The 18,836-nt window shown below is 38.9% G+C and overlaps 1 protein-coding gene across 1 annotated transcript in view; it reads left to right on the forward strand.

Annotated features, from left to right (window-relative positions):
- Positions 1–405: 405 nt before the first annotated feature.
- Positions 406–18,836, forward strand: part of herc2 (HECT and RLD domain containing E3 ubiquitin protein ligase 2) — a 231,921-nt gene continuing 213,490 nt past the window's right edge. The window contains exons 1-2 of the mRNA XM_048597893.1: positions 406–674; positions 15,623–15,740. Coding sequence (XP_048453850.1) covers positions 603–674; positions 15,623–15,740 — 190 coding nt within the window. The 5' untranslated portion in view covers positions 406–602. The remainder of the gene's footprint in view (positions 675–15,622; positions 15,741–18,836) is intronic.

Below are 18,836 nucleotides of genomic sequence, written 5' to 3' on the forward strand. Positions count from 1 at the left end.
ATCCAGCTAAACGGATAGAAGAACGAAAACAGGGATTTCAACCCATACACATGCGCAGACTCAACCTTTTCTCTCTTCGCCACTCACCTTCCGGCGGCCCAGCCACCCACCAATCACATCAGCGCCCAGATACAGTACCACCACCACAGATCCTCCACACCGATTGGCTGTCGGGTGGAAGGGGCGGGACCCACATCTGCCGCGACGTGACGTCACCGCGCCGTTGCTAATGGCCGCCGCCTCCAGGTTTGGTTGATCTCCACTTCCGGCGGTCAAAGCTGCTGTGAGGGCGCACAGACTTGGGAAGAGACGGATACGGAGAGGCGGGGGGAGGGGAAGGGAAGGTGGTGGAGGAGGAGGAGGAGGAGGAGGAGGAGGAGGAGGAGGAGAGATCGCAAGGGAAAGAGGAAGAACACGGGCTTTAACGGTATGGAGGAGCAGACTGTCCACTGTTAGATCAGCAGCAGAGGCAGGCCCGAGCCTTGTGTAGCGGTGATTTGCTTCCCCCCCTCGATTGAAGCATTGAGGATAATGCGGGTGTTTTCCTCCCTTGCTCCTTTCTCCAACCACTGAATATCCTGCACAGACCTGAGCTCGGAAAGATGCCTGTCCAGTGTTTCTGCCTGGCAGCGCAGGCTCGATTCGACTCAAAGTGGCTGAAGACGGATTTGCAGGTAGTAACATTAAATAGATAATTGTTACCAGGCGAAGTGATAAGGTGGAGTCCCAAATCCAGGTTAATACAACTATGAAGATACCCAAGCCCCCACCCAGGTTGAAGGATGTAAAATAAGGATGGGAGCGCCAATAGGATAATGTTTGTGTGTGTGTGTGTGTGTTTTTGGTTGGGTGGGTGCGTGAAGGATGCTGATTTATTTTCCGGTGTGATTGTAATTTTAGTCTCCTGCAGAGATGCAGCCGTGGAGCTGGATAGCTTTTTTCTCTTAACCCCACTTTCCCTCTTCCCTATCCCCTCATCTTCCCGTTGCTCGTGTTAGTTTCAGTGATGAATATGTCAAATAGAGAGGGTACAAATAACAAGTTTAAACATATTATACTCATTTTACATTCATTATTTGATTATGTGTGTGTATGTGTATGTGTGTGTAAGCTCTTATGAACGGTTGTTGTATTGTCCTGAGTTCAGTTTGCCCTGGTTTGGAGTATGTATCAACATTTACTGTAGGCAGTTATCCAGTACTGTAACATTATACTGTATTTAAAAGATCAGTATGTACTTTCACTTAAACATAGGATATTTAAAGAATTCCCATTATCAACTAAATATCAGAAACTGCCATTATCCTAATCTTCTCTGGACCCCAAATCGGCCTGAAAATGAAAGTGACAAAGGTGGCAAACATTTTTTTAAACGCATCTCTCGTAGAAGTGAGGTTAACATATTAACCACTTTATAAGACTCTCTTCTGGGAAGCTGTTTTGTATTGAATTATTTGCATGCATTGGTAGCATTCAGAATCTATTGTTTTAATTCATTCAAGGCATGTGACCTTTGATGAGTGTGTCATTCAACATTTTTTTTTCCCATGGTTGCCTTCTTGAGCCATCAGTTCATTTGGTATATATTGCAAGTCTATTTGCAATGCTGTGAGGAAGGAAATAGGATTTTGACCAAGCCTCACTGAAGCAATGGAGATATAGTCAGGATGGTGATCGCTTGGAGGGAAACTTGTAGGTGTTGGTGTTCTCTGTATTTGCTGCTCTTGTCCTTCTCGATGGTAGTGGTCGTGTGTTTGGAAGGTGCTATCTAAGAAGTCTTGGTGAATTTCTTATAGATGATCCACCCTCTTTCTACTGAATGGTGGTGAAGGGAGTGGATGGTTATGGATGTGATACCAATAAAATGGGCTGCTTTGGCCTGGATGTTGTCAAGCTTCTTGGTTGTTTTTGGAGCTGCACTCATCCAGGCAAATGGAGAGTATTGCATCACGTTTCTGACTTGTGCCTTGTAGATTGTGGGCATGCTTTGGGGAATCAGGAGGTGAGTTATTTGCTACAGTGTTTCCAGCCTCTGACCACTCATGTAGCCACAGCAATTATATGCCTAGTCCAGTTCAGCTACCTGTAATGCTATCCCCGCCCCTTGACAAGGTACTTGCTGTTTGAGGTTAAGAGCGACTTGGTCGTCGATGTGTCTTAGGCAAGCAGCTAATGGAGGAAATATTTGTTTTTGTGAATAAAAATGAGAAATTTAGTGCACAACATAGTAAAGATGTTGTATGCATTGCAAATTACTTTGCTATAAAATCCTTGTGTGTGTGTGTATGTGTGTATATATACTTGTTCCAAATTTTATCTGAGGTGATGGTGTAGCATTAATATCACGGGCAAATGCTCTGGAGGCATTCATTCAAATCCCACCATGACATCTGCTGGGAAGTTAAGTTCAGTTAACAAATTGTAAATCAAGAGCTCAGTGATGCCTCATCAATCATTACTTTAAACCATTGCTGTAAAAACCCATCTGATTCATAGGGGAAACAGCAGTTCAAGAAGTTGAGGGCAGTTAGGCGAGCCAATGAAATTAAATCCAGTGAAAGAATAAATAATATTGAATTTCAAGCTCAATTGTGCTGAAAAGGTGAAAGGCCAAGAGCAGAAATTCATATTTCTATGCAGTGCAGGGAGGAGAATTATATGTCAAGTGTGAGCTTAATTTCTGTTCATGCTTTCCTTCCCAAAAATCTTGCTGATTTGATTTTATTTTATGGTATTTATTGAAATATTAGGAACAGAGCAAATCATCTGTGCCAAGCAAAATGAGACATGTTAGTATTAGAATTTGAAACATGGAAGCAAGTTGTTTTAGCCTACTTGAACTGTGTTGTCTATCCTAATTGTGTACGTCCATCTTGTTGGCATATCTCATCTGTTCCTATTCTTAAATGTTGGCAGGTGCTGTGCTCCAGTCACTAACTCTGGTAATGCAGTCCACAGTTTTCTAGCTTATTGTGTGAAACAAATAGTGCATTTCTGTTGCATGCCCTTAATCTCTTGTATTTCATTTGAGATTGCTGCGATGAGAAAAAATGCCAATCAGTATGTACGTGCAGGAAGAACTAAAAATGCAAACACGTCGTAATTTTGGAATTTTCCACACAGTTTCTATTCTGCAACAATTAGTGAATGTATAATCTCCTTAATACAGCGAGTGTCCTGAGAAAGAAGGTTTAGATGCTGAGCATAAATTGAGAGAAGTCTTGAGAGAGGCAACTTAAAGCTATGTCAAAGAGGAAGGTTTTGAAAAAGGAAGCTCTGAAGATGGGGTTTAAGAGCAACTCAAGAGTACAGGGCATAGGGCCATGATGCCTGCAGGGAATGGAGTGAGGTGGTGTGCTTAAGTGAAGCTTAGAAGATGGGAAATAGAATGGAAAATGTTTCCATATGTAAGATTGAGAGAGGTCTTGTAGATGGTTTGTAGTTGGGGTTGAGGGTAATGACGTTGGGTGGCTGATGGAACAAGAGTGATAGATGTTGCAACTCTGGGATAGCAATGGGTGTGGAGTTTGGCGATAAGTCGAAGTAGACTAAACAGTCTTTGGAGAACATTAATATGGAAATGATTGGAATGTAGTCGAGCATTTTGATAGTGATTCATGTGATTGTGCATTTCCATGTCAGTATTGACAGTTCAGCTGAGTATATTTGGTTTAGTCTGAGTGAGTAACATTGGCAAGGATGGAGTGTGCATCGATATTAACTGATGCATTAGAGTTTCAGAAAAATGATTTTGACTGATTCTGATTACCAGTGGTTTATATGGAGATGGCGTGAGTGAAAGGCATTGAAGTGTTCAGTCAGCCACATAGTGTGGTAGACATAGACCTGATGGTCTGAATGGTGTACTCCTGTTCCTATGAATATCATTTATAGGTACAGGTATCGAGCAATGATTCTGTGATATTGTCATGTTGTGTTGATTATAGCTTTACAAACCTAGTATAAGCAAACTGTCTTATTTGGATACTGATCATATTTTAAAACGTGAACTTGATTATTGTTTTGTTAATGTATGTTTTTAGAACAGCTATTATTGAAAAGAACAACTAAAAAAAAGGAATTTTAAGAAAATGATTTTTGTTTCTAAATGATCTTTTTCTGTTTATAGTTTAATTGTAGTGAAATGAATTTCGTCAGATCCCATTTAAAGACCTTCAGAACTTGTGTATGTTCCCTGAAGAGTTTCAATACAATTTCCCTATCATGCTGTAATTGTTTTTGTTGATCCACTGCAAAACAAAATAAACAGTCTTGAAAAGTGAAGTCTGTTGATCCTTTGCAAGATTTATTAAAGGACATTGATTATATTTTGATGTGGTTGTATTGACCAGGAATAGATATAGCTGTAGTACTTTTGATCTGCAAAGAAGATAAGGAAGACCTAAGAATGTATGTCCCAGTGGAATTTTTTAGCAAAGGATGGCTCTTTGAAACTTCTCATTTGATATAGAAAAAAAAATACTCGAAGGTAATCTGTTTAGGAATAAAGTAATGTTCTGTGGAAAATGAGCACATTTTAGTAAAACGTGAAAATCTCCCTCTCTCTCTCGACTGGTGGTCTCTTGGAAGAATGGTCTGTTAGACTGACTTACTGTTCTGTGCTGTATTGTGCATTCTAAACAAGACAGTGTCGTCACCTGAAACTCATTGCATTGTATGAAGCACCTCCAGTTTAAACGTGACTGTGAGAAACTTCTTTCTTGCTCAGTTACTTTTGGCGAAGATTTCTTTTTAGGTTCCTCAAAACATGTCAAATTGGTGCAATCTCTGCTTGTTGTCATACTTTTAGCCACTACTCCTGAGATACTCCTCATGTATGGGAAGAAGAAAATTGGACCCTCAATGTAATGTGACCTTTACTATATTAGTTTCTTATGATTCATGTTTAAAGTTGCTAGTAAGAATATAAATACTTTGAGACAAGGTAAATTGACAAGGAAATCCTGATGATCTTTCAATTGTCTGAAAGAGAGATCTTTATTTGTAAGTTACCACTTTAGCCCTACTGTACCTTTTGCAGAGTTAAAACTTTGAGCAATTCAAAAATATTTTAAGGTTGTCATAGAAATGCCAGGAAAATCATGTGGAACTTCAAATGCTAATGTATGTGCTGACTATTTTAAACTTCGTGGTATTGTGAAAGAACACTTTCAACTATTGAGCTATTTAAGTGTTTTTGTGCAATAACAGCTTAAATGTGCACTACATGTTTTATCTCCATAACCACCTGGTGAACCATTGAGATTATTTAAGGTCTCAAGTTTAACTAATTGTTTTCTATATGTGCCTGTCTTTCTCATTTTGCTTTATCAGCCACTTAAGAAAGGAAACTAAATTGCAGTGAGGGTGGACTAATGCTTGATTTCGGCTGACAGCCAATTTCTGTGTATATCTAACAGAAAATACAACTGAGCTTATGAGAAGGAATGAAGAAATTGTGTAACTACTCCTCAGTCCATGCCAAAGATTGTTGTGACAGTTGATGTGAGCTTGGCCTGTTGTCTTGTCAGTAAGTTGTTTTTAATCAGGCCTGTAGGTCTGGCTCAATTCCAGAACAGTTGTCCAAGGGTACTAAATTTTAAATTACTGTATAAGTTAATATCAGGTTTGTGGATTTATTTCATCTGCAGAATCTACCCAAGACCTGCAGCTGAAAATTAACCCCATAAATGATGATTCAACTTTTTATGTACAGTCCTTAACCATGGCATATCCACAGATATGACAACATATGCAGATAGGTTCAATAACTGGTGAAAATAGGCCAAATGCTTGCTTTGTGACCCATTCAGAATTGGTTAGCTTAAGGATATGTTGTTGTTTATCCAGAATGCTTTTCAACACTTATTGAAGTTCATAGACTAGTCAACTGATTCATTTTTGTTTTTGAAACATTCGTCAGCAAAACATACGGCAACCAGTGTCCTGTGTGTTTTAAACAACATATGAAGGCGCAGCTCTGTTTCAGATTGCTGTCAGCCATTTTGCTTCTGAATCCAAGTTTAAGCCCCAGTCTAGACACCTCAGTGCAGTACTTAGAGAGTTGTATTGTTAGCAGTCTAAAATTGAGCTCCCTATTTGACATTTTAGTTGTTGTACAATATCTGACAAAACAATTTGAATAGGAGCAGAGGAGTGTCCTGGTCAAACATGTATCCTTCACCCAGTGCCAGAGAAAAAATTTAGTTGATCATCTGATTACGTTTGGAAAATTTTGGGATGAGCAAATGGATTGCCTTATTACATTCCACGTGGATTCTACTGTTGCCTAATTGCAACTCACTGCTACCTCATTCGGCTTTTCATTTTGTCTAATTTGTCACACTATTTGATATCCACATTTATTGGATGAACAAAAATTTCATCAACTAGCCACTGACTTCGTCCGTTACCCTGCTGGCTATATGAAGCTGAACCAGATCATTTTCAACCTTGGTGTCTTCTTTAAACGTTCAACGATCTTCTGAACATGCAGCCAGTCTATCACCCAAACTGCCAAATTCTATATCTAACGCATTGTGCGATTAGACCTCTGGCTCAGCTTATTTGCTGCTGAAAATCTCATCACTTTCTTTGCTTCTAAACATGACAATTCCAGTACTGTCTTGGAGGGCCTTCCATCATCTACCCAAGATAAATTTAAATTCATCCAGAATTGCCTGTATCCTAAATTGCAATTGAAAAGTAGTTTATTGACTGGAGAGCATGGTGGAATATTTTAAAGATGTGCGTTGTGTTATTTTAAAAAAAAACATTGCTCAGAAGCTTTGTCTCCAGTTGGAGTCTCACCATTGTTAATGTAGATCATAATCTAGTGTTTTACTTCTTTTCTTTTACTGAATGTAGGTGACACAAGATAGGACAGAATCTATTGCCCATCCTTAATTGCTGTCTAGAGGGTAGTGATGAGTTGCTTTCTGGAACTGCTGTAGTTCATGTGGTGCAGGTACACCCACAGTGCTATTAGGGACTTCCAGAATTTTGACCTCGAAACTGAGAAGGAATGGAGAAATAGTTCCAAATCAGGATGGTGTGTGATTTGGAAGGCATGGTGCTGTCATTGCATCCGCTACCTTTGAACTTCCAAGTGGTAAAGGTTGGCGGTTTGAAATGTCCTGTCAGTGGAACCTTGCTTAGCATTTGGCTAAGTATTGATGTCAAGTTCAGGAGGCGGGTTGGCATGAGCTGAAAGTGAGAGCCAGGAAGAGAGGGATGTTGGCCTAACACACACCGCTGTAATTTTCTCTGATCCGATCCAAGTAAACAATAAATATCTTGATCATTGCTTGAAGTGGAAACGTGTGTAATTCTTTTTCTTGAACCTACTCATACCCAGTTCCAAAATGACATCTTAATTACCAGAAGTAATCAACATGTAGACAGTCCACTTCTGGCTGGATTAACCAAGACATTGGGTCATATTTATATGCCCATTAATTGACTGTGTTTATCTCAGGCTGTTGATGTTACCAGATTCTAATTTAGGATTTATCCTAGAAAGCAGCTGCACAGGGGAAGACAGCTCCTTTCAAGCTTCCGGCTCCATGAAATTTAAATGCAATATTAAGGAGGAGCAAACATTAAAAAGAGCCGACAAAGCATACCTAAAACTTGTTGATTGAATTGTCTGGGCTTGTGATTTGGAGGTAGCCAACATCCGGTACACTTTAAGAAGTCTTTCATGTGACTTTGTGTTTTGTTCAGGTGCATCTGATTTTTAAAAAGTTATTCACAGCGGGTTGTATATATGGTCATTACCTTGTAAACTTTTTAAATGAACTTTTCCATTTAGAACTAGTGTTAATAGAGATGAGAATACAGTTCTTGTCATTTTATGCTTACCACAGGCAGTCTTTGGCAGCTCTGGTGCTAACAGTTTATCATTCTCATTATAGTCTATTACAAAGGCTCCACTTGAAATGCATATCAACATCTTGGCTGTTTAGTCTATATGAGAAGTAGAAGTTTTGTTATGTTCATAACTGTCAGTCACCATTTTAATTATTTTGCATTAATTTAGCTATGTAACAAAGACGCAACAATTTTTCGAATAACTCCAATAAATTGTATCAATAAATTGAATCTACAAAAAACTCCAGAGCTGTGACAGTGATCCTAAGATAGGGTCCTGGATAAAACCTATAATTTTCATTTTTGTATACATGGCGTAGCTTTACTGTGCATAACTCCTTAATACTGCACAAATCTCACTACGCCATTGGAATTAATATAAGTGGTAGAAAACATATTTTGAAGTAGATTGCTATGTTAATTTTCTTTCATTCATGGCTTTGGATGTCATTGGCAAGGCCAGCATTTTTCATCTGTCCGTAATTGCCCTTCAACCACTTTGCTATGCGTTTGGAGTCACATGTAAGCTGGACCAGGAAACGGGCAGGTTTCCTTACCTAAAGGACAGTATTGAGCAAGATGGGATTTTTTTAACAACAATTTATAATGATTACACGGTCATCAGTTCGACCAACTTTTTATTTGATTTTTGTTGAATTCAAATTTTACCATCTACCATTTGTGTGATTCAAACCCTGTACTCCAAATATTAGCCTGGTTGCTTTTCTATGTTTAGCGCACCCTGCTATATACTTTTTGTCACATGAACACAAAATTATATGATTAAGATAATGCTTTTGACATAACCTGTTAATTGTGTATTGTTTGGTTCAAATCACAATGCAATTAATTTTTAATTTTTAAGCAATTTCCATCTTGAAGTAAAATGTGAAAATTGCATATCTGAATGGTGAGTGATTTTGTTCAGAGATTAGCAAATTTATGCAGATTTAAAAACAAGTCCCAGGCTGTGATCCTGGGGCTCTGCTGAGCTAGCTGATCTCTGTTGGTCTGGCAGAAGGTTGCAATAATTAATGTCTGCGCCTCTGGGTTTGTGAGGAGAATTGGCTAGGTTTCCACCTCCTGATTTCTCTTAACACATCTGTGTTAAGTGCTGTTCATGAGTTGTTGGTAATGTTAAAGAATGGCTTGTATATGATAAAATAAAATGATTACCAGTTCTTATCCATTTTCAGAGTTTATTCTGATTCCCTATAGCTTTGAATATAAATAATAGTCTTTTGCATGCTATTACATTTAAAGCCTTTTGAAAGTTCATGTAAAACACACCATCATAATGTTATTTTCAATCCATTTGGTTTGTCACAGCCTCAGAACATTTAAAGGTAGTAGACAGCCAGGATTGTGCTTTGAAAATATGTGTTGATTACAATTAACCAGGTCATTGTTGATCATCATGCTTATTTCTACTAATCTTTTACATTATTTTTTATATGGTGTGAAACTAAGCTGTAGCTGCCTGTGTCTGTTTGGTCACCTTTGGCCTGTTTCAATTTAATTGTACCATTCCAAAGTTAATTGAATCTGTCATGATTCTTGATGTCTCAAGTCTATTCCCTTGTTGATCCTAGCATCCTGGAATAACTGCTATCCTTCTCATGATTTATTTGTTTTGAACCTATTTACTCTCCTTGAGGTTTTTATTTCATACGGTGAAGTCATTAAGGATACCTTTATAAAAGGGCATGTTGCTCATATCTTTCCTTTCATGATTTGTACTGATTCTGTACTGAGACTAGGCTGAGGAGCTGCTGCAGTGATATTCTAGGACTGACATGGTTGACGTCTAACAGTCATCTTCCTGTGACTTGAAGTAACAAAGAGGTTGCCCTCAACTTCCATTGACTTGAATTTTGTTAGGGCTCTTTGATTAAATGCTGCCTTGATGTCAAGGGCAGTCACTTGCATCTAATCTCTGGAGGTCAGCTCTTATGTCCATGCTTGGACCAGGACTGTAGTGAGATCAGAAGCCAAGTGGCTCTGGGAGTACCCAAGCTGAGTGTCAGTGAGCAGGTTACTCCTTTGCAAGTTCTGTTTCATAGCACTGTTGATGACCCTGTCCATTACTTTGAGATTAGACTGGTGTGGTGATTGGCTGGATTGGATTTGTACAGCACCTTTTGCTTGAGTCTATACTTGGGCAATTTTACACCTTGCTGGGTAGATGCCGGTGATGTAACTGTATTGGAGCAGCTTGGGTAGAATGAGGCCAGTTCTGGAACACAGGTCTGCAGTACTCTTACTGGAATGTTTACCGGGCCCGCAGCCTTTGCACTGCTGTCACCTGTTTCTTGGTATCATATGAACTGAGTCAATTGCATGAAAACTGGCATCTAAGACACTAGGGACTAAAGGAGGCTGCTGAGATAGATTTCCCTCTTGGTACTTATAGCTGACTGTGTTTGCAAATCTTCCTGTTACTAGGCATTTTTGCTTTCAAGGATGTGTTGATGTGTTGATGTGTTGCCATTTTATTGTGCATTGGTCTTATTTCGAATTCATGAGTTTTCCATTCTTACAATTAACTACTGGAAGAAAATCAATGAAGGTCTTTCTGTGTACTTATGGGGCTAAAATTGACTTAGAAAAGAGTCAGCACTTTTACTTTCACCTGTGACGTTGTATCAGAATTGGAAAATGTCACAGATGTAATAGTTTTAAATAGGTAAATGAGTAGAAGTGGAGGGGGAAGGGAAAAATTGAAAGGAAGGCTAGTGATTGAGTGGAACGCAGCAGTGATTTGACCAGGACACCAGTCAACATCTAGTTGAATGGATGGGGACAGTGGTTATCAGGGACTTCAACACTTGCGGCTCATGGGTCTGGAAGGCTGTAAAATGCCAATTTAACTTGTGCTTCTTGGAACGGATTAGGATGCTCAGGTCAGAGCTAAACAGATAATCAAAAATGGCAAATTACTGGAAACTATGTCCGAATGGTATAAACTGCAAAGGGATCATCCAATCTACTGTGTGATTTCCCCCACCTTTACAAAATTGAAATAAGTACAAGTAAATTGCTGTTTCCCCTACCAGGAATACACAGATCCTGGATTGTGGGAAGGGAGGAGATGTAAATGAAGGGTAGGAATTGCATGTCCTGCACTTGTGTGGATGGGAAAAGGATGTTGTCGATAAATAGAAACAGAGATCCCAAAGTGTGCTGTCTGATGGCCTCAAGTGTGCCCAACTATGGCCTTGAGCCAGTTTCTGAAATTTGGGCTACAGTAAACAGGATCTTAAGGGGTATAGACTCTATGAATGCTCTTTAGGAACACACATGCTGGATTTACAAAGATTGTAAAACATCAAAAGCAGAAAACCCTGGCTTTTCCTAATCCCTAGGTCAGCAGTCATGCTTCAGTGATTCCATAGGTCAACTAATTTGATCCAGCATTGGATCTTTGGTCTGTGGCTTCAGTAACACATCTTTTGACTGCAGCTTAAACCCGTGTATTTTTTCGAGTTTATTTTTAATTTCTGTACTTTGAATTCAAAACATGAAACGTATTTAATCACATGGGTTTAATTTCAACTGATATAGGTAACCTGAAGCTTGTCATTTTGCTGTTTGCTGCAGGATTATGGTGCTAGTTTCTTAGCTTTGGCAGTTGATATCTGTTTTGCAACATAATAACTTGTTGCTAGCCAACAAACTGATGAGTGGGAAGGGGCATAGCACCCGTCACCTGCCAGATTTAGCACCATTCAGCTCTGAGAAAGCCCATCTAATTAATCAAAAGTACCATGGTATTTTAGCTCAAAGTCCTCATTGAAGAAATTATAGAGATGTAACAGTCCTGAGAGCAGAATTAGTGGAAGAAAGGCGTTTGTGAAAAGAGCAGAGATGACAGAATATTCCAGAAGGCGGTCTGTGCGAACTTGGAGAGGTTAAGTTATAATTCAGTGTTCTCTAATTAATTGGGCTTTTATTAGTGGGCCTAGTGTTTATTTGAACAGTATTCCAGTAGAGTTTAGACCAGTTAGGAAATAGTTAGTCAAAGGGGGAATTGTTGGTTTGGTAGTAATTCTGCTAATTTGTTCACTGGGTTAAATAAATTGTTTTTTGTTACTTGTAAAGTGGGGATTAGGGATTTTCTTTCTTTCTAACTACTCTTTTAATAAATTACGAGGGGCAAGATGACCTTTTGAGTGTTTCAGGGATAATTATTAGAGGGAATCCCCTACTCCTGGCATTACAGATTGGGGCTTGTGTTTTAGTTTAATTATCAGAGGGGTTTGGCTATTCTCCCTCCGTAACAGTGTAGCGTTCCACATCCTTATTAATCACTATTAGTTTGCCATTTTCACTCCCAGAGGACTAACATTCACTGCTTTTTTTTTCATTTTTTAAGTACTTGTAGAAACTCTTGCTACCCTTTTTCACATTTGTAGCTGACTTCTTACATTTTTTCCCTCCTGATTCACCTTCGACTTGTTCTGTTTTCTTTTAAAATTTTGTCTCATCATCCAACCTGTGCAGTGATATGCTTTTTCCTCGAGTTTGATACTTCGTGTAACCACTGGAAGTTAACTACGAATGGTGGGCCCTTGCTTTGGAATTTTTAGAATGTACTTATTCTGAGTGTTTTCCACTATTGCTGTTGATCTATCTCTTAGCCTGGAATGCCAGTTTTCTTGAGCTATCTCAGTTGCCCTTTCTAAAATTTACAATACTCGTCTTCAACCCAATATTTCTTCTCAAAATGAATGTAAAATTCAATCATATTGTGTTCACTGCTACCTGGAGGTGTCTTAACCCTAAGGTCTTGAATTAAACACAAAACCAAATCTAATGCAACCTGGTATAGAGCTGGATGAACACAGCAGGCCAAGCAGCATCAGAGGAGCAGGAAGGCTGACGTTTCGGGCCTAGACCCTTCTTCAGAAATGCCCATTGGCCTGCTGCTTGGCCTGCTGTGTTCATCCAGCTCTACACCTTGTTATGAGATTTTCTAGTATCTGCAGTTCCTACTATCTCTAATGCAACCTGCCCTGCAGTAATTCAGGAATGTGCTGCTCTAATAAACTATCCCAAAAGCATTCTATTAACACTTCGTCCAGGGTACAATGTACAACCAGTTTGATTTTCGTTTTACAGTTTTAAATGTAGAATTAAAGTCATGCATAATTATTGCCGTTCTTTTATCACAAGCTTACTCTACTTTTTATATACTTTGTCCTACATTGTGGCTATTGTTAGGGAACCCGTAGACTACTCCCACTTGTGAATTCTTTCCTCTACTCTAACTTGTCATCATTCAAACCAGTCCTACATCCTGATCTCCTGAATGGAGCTCATCTGGATATCACCAGGCTTCCTTTTAAAAGGAAGAGGATTTTTACTGTCGTCTGTCTGCTCACAGTCTGCAGACTGTAACGACGTGAATTATTTAGCACTTTTTTCAGAATATGATCTACTAATGATATGAGTGAAGGAGTGGAGGCTTGTGTCTCTGATTTGACAGTGGAAATTAAGTTTTGTGATTGGAGCAGGACGTTACAAATGAGAGTTGACAGACCAAGTATGGGTGTTGCGGTGGAGGGGGCGGGGGGATAATGCTCAAACTGAACAAAATCACCTTTTAAAGTGAGACAAAAGGTATGGAAGATCAAAGATTGTCCATGACTATATTTAAGGTGTGAAGGTGAGTTGCTAGATTTTGCAATCAATGGAAGGTGAATAGCCCTTATTTTTGCTCTGCTTAAACTTTCCCATGGACATTTTAATGGGGTTTTGCTCTCCAACTTGTAATTAGAAAGTTAATTTGGCACAGTGTCCTTTTGTGAGATTTGGAACAGGACAAGCAGTCGTGTATGTCATAGCCAATGAGATTGAAGCTTTTTAAATGTACAGAGTGTGAACTTAGAAGTGAAGGTTAGATTAGTTAATTCAATCCCAAAATTTGTATAGAAAGAAGCTTAAAGAAGTGGAACACGACTAAAGAAAAGGTTATTTGCATTTTTTCAAGATCTTTGAGAAAAACGTAAAAGTTTTGAAAGAATGAGGCTGTACACTTTAAAAGTTAATTTTCAGTGAAAGAGAGGCTGCTTAACAGTAATTAAGCTACCATGCTGTTTTTAAAAGAATGTACGGATACTGGACTGGATAATCCTTAATGTTTTTCTGGTCTGTGCATCTATTTCATTCATTACATGTATTAAATGCAGGCTAGAACTTCTAGGATAGCAGGTCAATTTTGACACTTAGTGATTTTTCAGATTTATCTGATGTGTGGGTTTTGCAAGTTGCAGTCCAATGATGGTAACCACTGATGGTCTTGATTTTTGAAGTAAAAATAGCTCCCAAGGTTGTAGCTTGCAGAGAAATTAAGGGAGAATTCAAGTTAGCTGTGTAGTGTTATTGGGTCAATGTAGTTAATCTGGATATTCAGTAGACAAGCGTGTAATGTTAGCTTTGAGAAACCTATGTCTCTGATTTTGATGGATGTCTATTTAGCAATTAGCAAGATGTATTATGTATCATTGTGGTAGTAGGTAAAATATGATGGTAAATGGGTGTGGAATTTTGCAGAAGACCATTATATAACTGGTCTCCTTGTCTGATACATGTATTGCCCTGGATATGTAAGCATTCACATGTACTTTTGACTCAAATGCCTTGTTTGTGAAATAATGAATTACAATTGAAAATGTAAGTAGTGTAAGGCCAACCAAGTCATTAATGAGAATCTAAGCTACCAATCAAGGATTGAAAGCACAATCGTCAAAGTTTGCCTGTCAAGAAATAGCTACCATTTGAAATTCCGTCTGTTTGCCCGAAAACTGCCTCCCTTGGCAATTGCTCTTTTCTTAGCTCTTTGTTGACCAAGGCAGTTCATTTTTGCTTCTGGCATCTCCCTTATTCTGTATCAGTGATGTTTTGGTTTTGCATCTGGCAGAAGCCATTTGTATTTATTTTGGTTTAAATGGAATTTCATTCAGCTCGCATAAATGCCATGTTTGGGGACGTTGGGTTCATTTAGGTGAACGTGTGAGCTCGTCACTTACTCGATAAAGTTTCCTATTGGCCCAAGATTCCTGATCTGGGCCGCATTGAGCTGATACTAATTTTGACAACAAAAGAGAACACTTATAATGGATCTCTATTTAGATTTGACAAAAAAGAAATTGCCATTCTACAAATCTGTTCAAATCATAAATCATTTGATGATCAAATTGTCAGTGTGCTGCTGTCAAGCTGGTCACCTCAGTGCTGCAGGTAGCTGTGGTGGCATTGCTAGACTGGGGCATTTACTGTGTGCTAAATGATTTCAGCTTGAACATGACGATCTGCTAGAGAGTCCATGGTTTCTGACCTTGCATGAAAAGAGCTGGTCTGTTTGTAAGAAGAAACATGTATTTGATTTTCTGGATATAAGTGAATATGATTTCATGTGGGGTTATTTTGGGTTTTAATTTGGATGGGGATTAAGAAGGAGCTAATTGTAGTGAGATTACATCAGTGCCAAGGTAAATGCAGCAGCATTTTCTTCTGTTCTGCAGGGCCATGAAATTTACATGTAGAATCTTTCATTGGAAAAAGTGTTGCAGATATGAGATAGCAGATATTTAGTTTTGACATGGAAAATACTGAAATAGAAAAAATTGATTTTGAACTATTTCCAATTTGCCATCATGTGCTGTAGACTCCTTTGCCTTAATTTCTGAAGTCGAAGGGTTTTTGTAAGTTATTACTTAGTTAGCTTTCTGTTTTACTTTTATCTTAGCTTGCGTTCACTCGAGATGGACTCTGTGGTCTTTGGAATGAAATGGTCAAAGATGGTGAAGTTGTTTATGCGGGTCCTGAAGCAATGCAAAATCTTAATGACTCGTTAACATCAAAAGGTAAGAATTTAAGTGTGGTGTTAAAATAATAGCCTTTAAGCGACTGCAATATTGTGTTTCAAGGTGTTTCTGTTTTTCTGCACCGTTAGATTTTGAAATTGAAAATCTTGAAAGGGGTCTTTTGAAAATAAATGAATCCGGGCAAATTTTAAAAATAAGACTGCAGATGGATGACAATTTAAAATCAAATAAGAACAAAGTACTGTGGATGCTGGAGATTTGAAATAAAAACAATGCTGGAGAAACACAGGTCTGGCAGCGTGTGGAGAGAGAAACAAAGTTAACAATCCAGTCTGATATGATACCTCCGTTTTTTTTTTGTTCTTAAGACTTGTCAAATGCCCATGTGTCTTTTACTTAGTTCATATACAGCAATACTGAAGATTATGCATAGCATAGATGTAAGCATGGAAGTGCAGCACGGGCTGTCCTATTGTCACTTAGAATTAAAATATGACAATGGGAGTTATCAAGGTCTCTGAGTTTACTGAGACTTCTGTCCTTGACCCCATGGAAAAGCATCTGAATAGCCACGTGGCCTCCACAATGACATTACTGGGATTGTGAATTCCTCTTGTTGATTATCATCCAGTAAACTCAGTCCCAGTTCCAAAGCAGATCCTTGGTAATGCACATACATCAGTTATAATATATTAATTTGCTGACTTGTAAAGATACCATTGAACCTATTTCCCACCTTAGCATCTTTGAATGAGGTAAAAACAGTTTGGATACCATTTGTAAAAAAAAAAAAGAGAAACATTCTCTTCACCTTGTCATAGACCTCTTCCTGTCTTGGTGGTGTCTTGTTGACCCATTTTCTCCTTTCCATGTTTTTATTTACACCCAATTTACATGTCTGTCTTTGAAAACCATTGTCACTGCCTCTGTCTTTTGCTCTGGGATCCTTACAGTCTGTGTGTCCTTGTTCTTGGTTGTAGTGGTCACAAGTTTGGAAGTTTGTTTTGGAGAAACTCTGGTGAGTTTCTGTAGTGCTGATGTATCCTAAGAACTTAAGGAATTGGAGCAGAAGCAGACTGTTCCATTTTTCAAGCCAACATTGCCATTCAATAAGCTTATCACCGATTTGTCCCAGGCTTCAACTCTCTTGTTCTAAGAAATCTCATCTACCTCCTCTTTAAATGATCTAGCTTCCATAACACACTCTTGGATTGAGAATTCCAGACATTCATTACCCATGGGGAGAAGAAATCCCTTTGCATCTCAATTTTAAACGAGTGTCCCCCTATTCTGTAACTATTCTAACAGGATTCCCCACAAGAAGAAGCATCTTTTCATCATCTACCCTGCAACGTCTTCTCTGAATCTTACATTTTCTATACACTGGCGACACAATGGCTCTGGTTAGCACTGCTATCTCACAGCGCCAGTGTTTAATTATACCCTTGGGCGTGACTGCCTGTGTGGAGTTTGCAAGTTCTCCCTGTTTCTGTTTGGGTTTCTTCCGGGTGCTGTGGTTTCCACCCACAGTCCAAAGATGTGCAGGTTAGGTGGATTGGCCATGCTAAATTACCCATCGTGTCCAGGAATGTGCAGGCTGGTAGATTAGCTGTGGGGAATACAGGGTTACAGGGACAAGGTAAAGCGATGTATCTGGGTGGGATGCACTTTGGAAGGTTGGTGTGGACTCAATGGGCCGAATGGCCTGCTTCCATGCAATAGGGCTTCTATGGTTCAAATAGGATCACCCATAATTTTTATATACTCTAATGAATAAAGGCCTAACGTTTTTAGACATATGAAGTCAATGCCTTCATCCCAAAAAACAGCTGAATCAATTTTGTTTTGAATTGCCTCCAATGCCAATCTAGCTTTTCTCAAGACCGGGTCCAAATTGCATGGTACTCCTGTTGCACCCTTACCAACATGCTGTCCAGGTATAACAGGCTTCTACTTTTAAACTCCAGTCCTAGCAATAAAGACTAAGATTTCATTTGCCGTCTTAATTACTTGCTGCACTTGCATGCTAATATTCTGTTTATCATGCACAAGAACACCCAGATCCCTCTGTCCCAGTCACTTGCCTATCTCCTTGTAGATTCCTTATGTTTCCCTCTCCACACACCCTCATACCTATTTTTGTACCGTCAACAAATTTGGAATCATTGCACTCTGCTACCTCCTGCAAGTTATTAATATATATAAGATACAATTGAGTCCCTGGGATTGATCCTTATGGCACTCCCATTAGTACTGCCTTTCCTACCTATAAAAGGCACATTAATCCAGAGTGTCTGTCTTCAGTGTTAACAAATCTTCAATCAATAATCTTCAATACTGTGAGCTGCTATCTTGTAGAGTAACCTTTTATGTGGCATTTTATAGGATGCCTTCTGGAAATTCGAACTATGCCTATCAGTTCCACATTATCAATTATGCTTATTATATCCTCAAAGCGTGTTTCCTTTCACAAAACCATGTTGACTCTGTTTGGATGCACTAAGCTTTTCCAAATGTTCTGTTCCTTCTTGGCATTCAGTGAGCTCAGGAATATTTCAGCCAATACCTCCCTTTTCTTTGCAACCCTTTAAAATCCTTGGATGTAGGTCATTGACCTTTCTGCTTTGTCTGCTTATGTTGGTGGTGAAGGGTGTGACTGCTGAAGGTGATGGATGGGGTACCAGTCAAGTGGATTGCTTTTATTCTGGATGGTGTTAGCTTTTTGAAGGAGAGACCAGACTAATGGAGTTGAAGGTGGTCTGGTTATATCATTCACATTACAAAGAAAATGTAATAGGTAGCTATTGGGGAAACCTTAAGTTTTATGAGATTATAGTGGACTTATTAGGTTGGATACATTGGCTAGGCTGGAATCATGGAAACTAAGTGTTTTGGAAATGGTTATTAAATATTCTTAAAGAATTCAAAGTAGAATTGGTGACCTCCACAGTTCTGTGGTGATCACTGATGATCAGTAATTTTCCAAAAATGACAGTCTAATAATGGCACAGTATGTTGAATACATTACCTGTCCAACCCCTGTTTGAAGGTACATTTTTGAGGCATGGAACAATCAAGCATGTTTTTAATGCTTAGCCTTACAGGTGGCTCCTCCTGTTTTAAGTGTGTTTCATT

Source organism: Rhincodon typus, chromosome 6 (assembly GCF_021869965.1).
Source record: "Rhincodon typus isolate 14 chromosome 6, sRhiTyp1.1, whole genome shotgun sequence".
Taxonomy (NCBI): Eukaryota; Metazoa; Chordata; class Chondrichthyes; order Orectolobiformes; family Rhincodontidae; genus Rhincodon; species Rhincodon typus.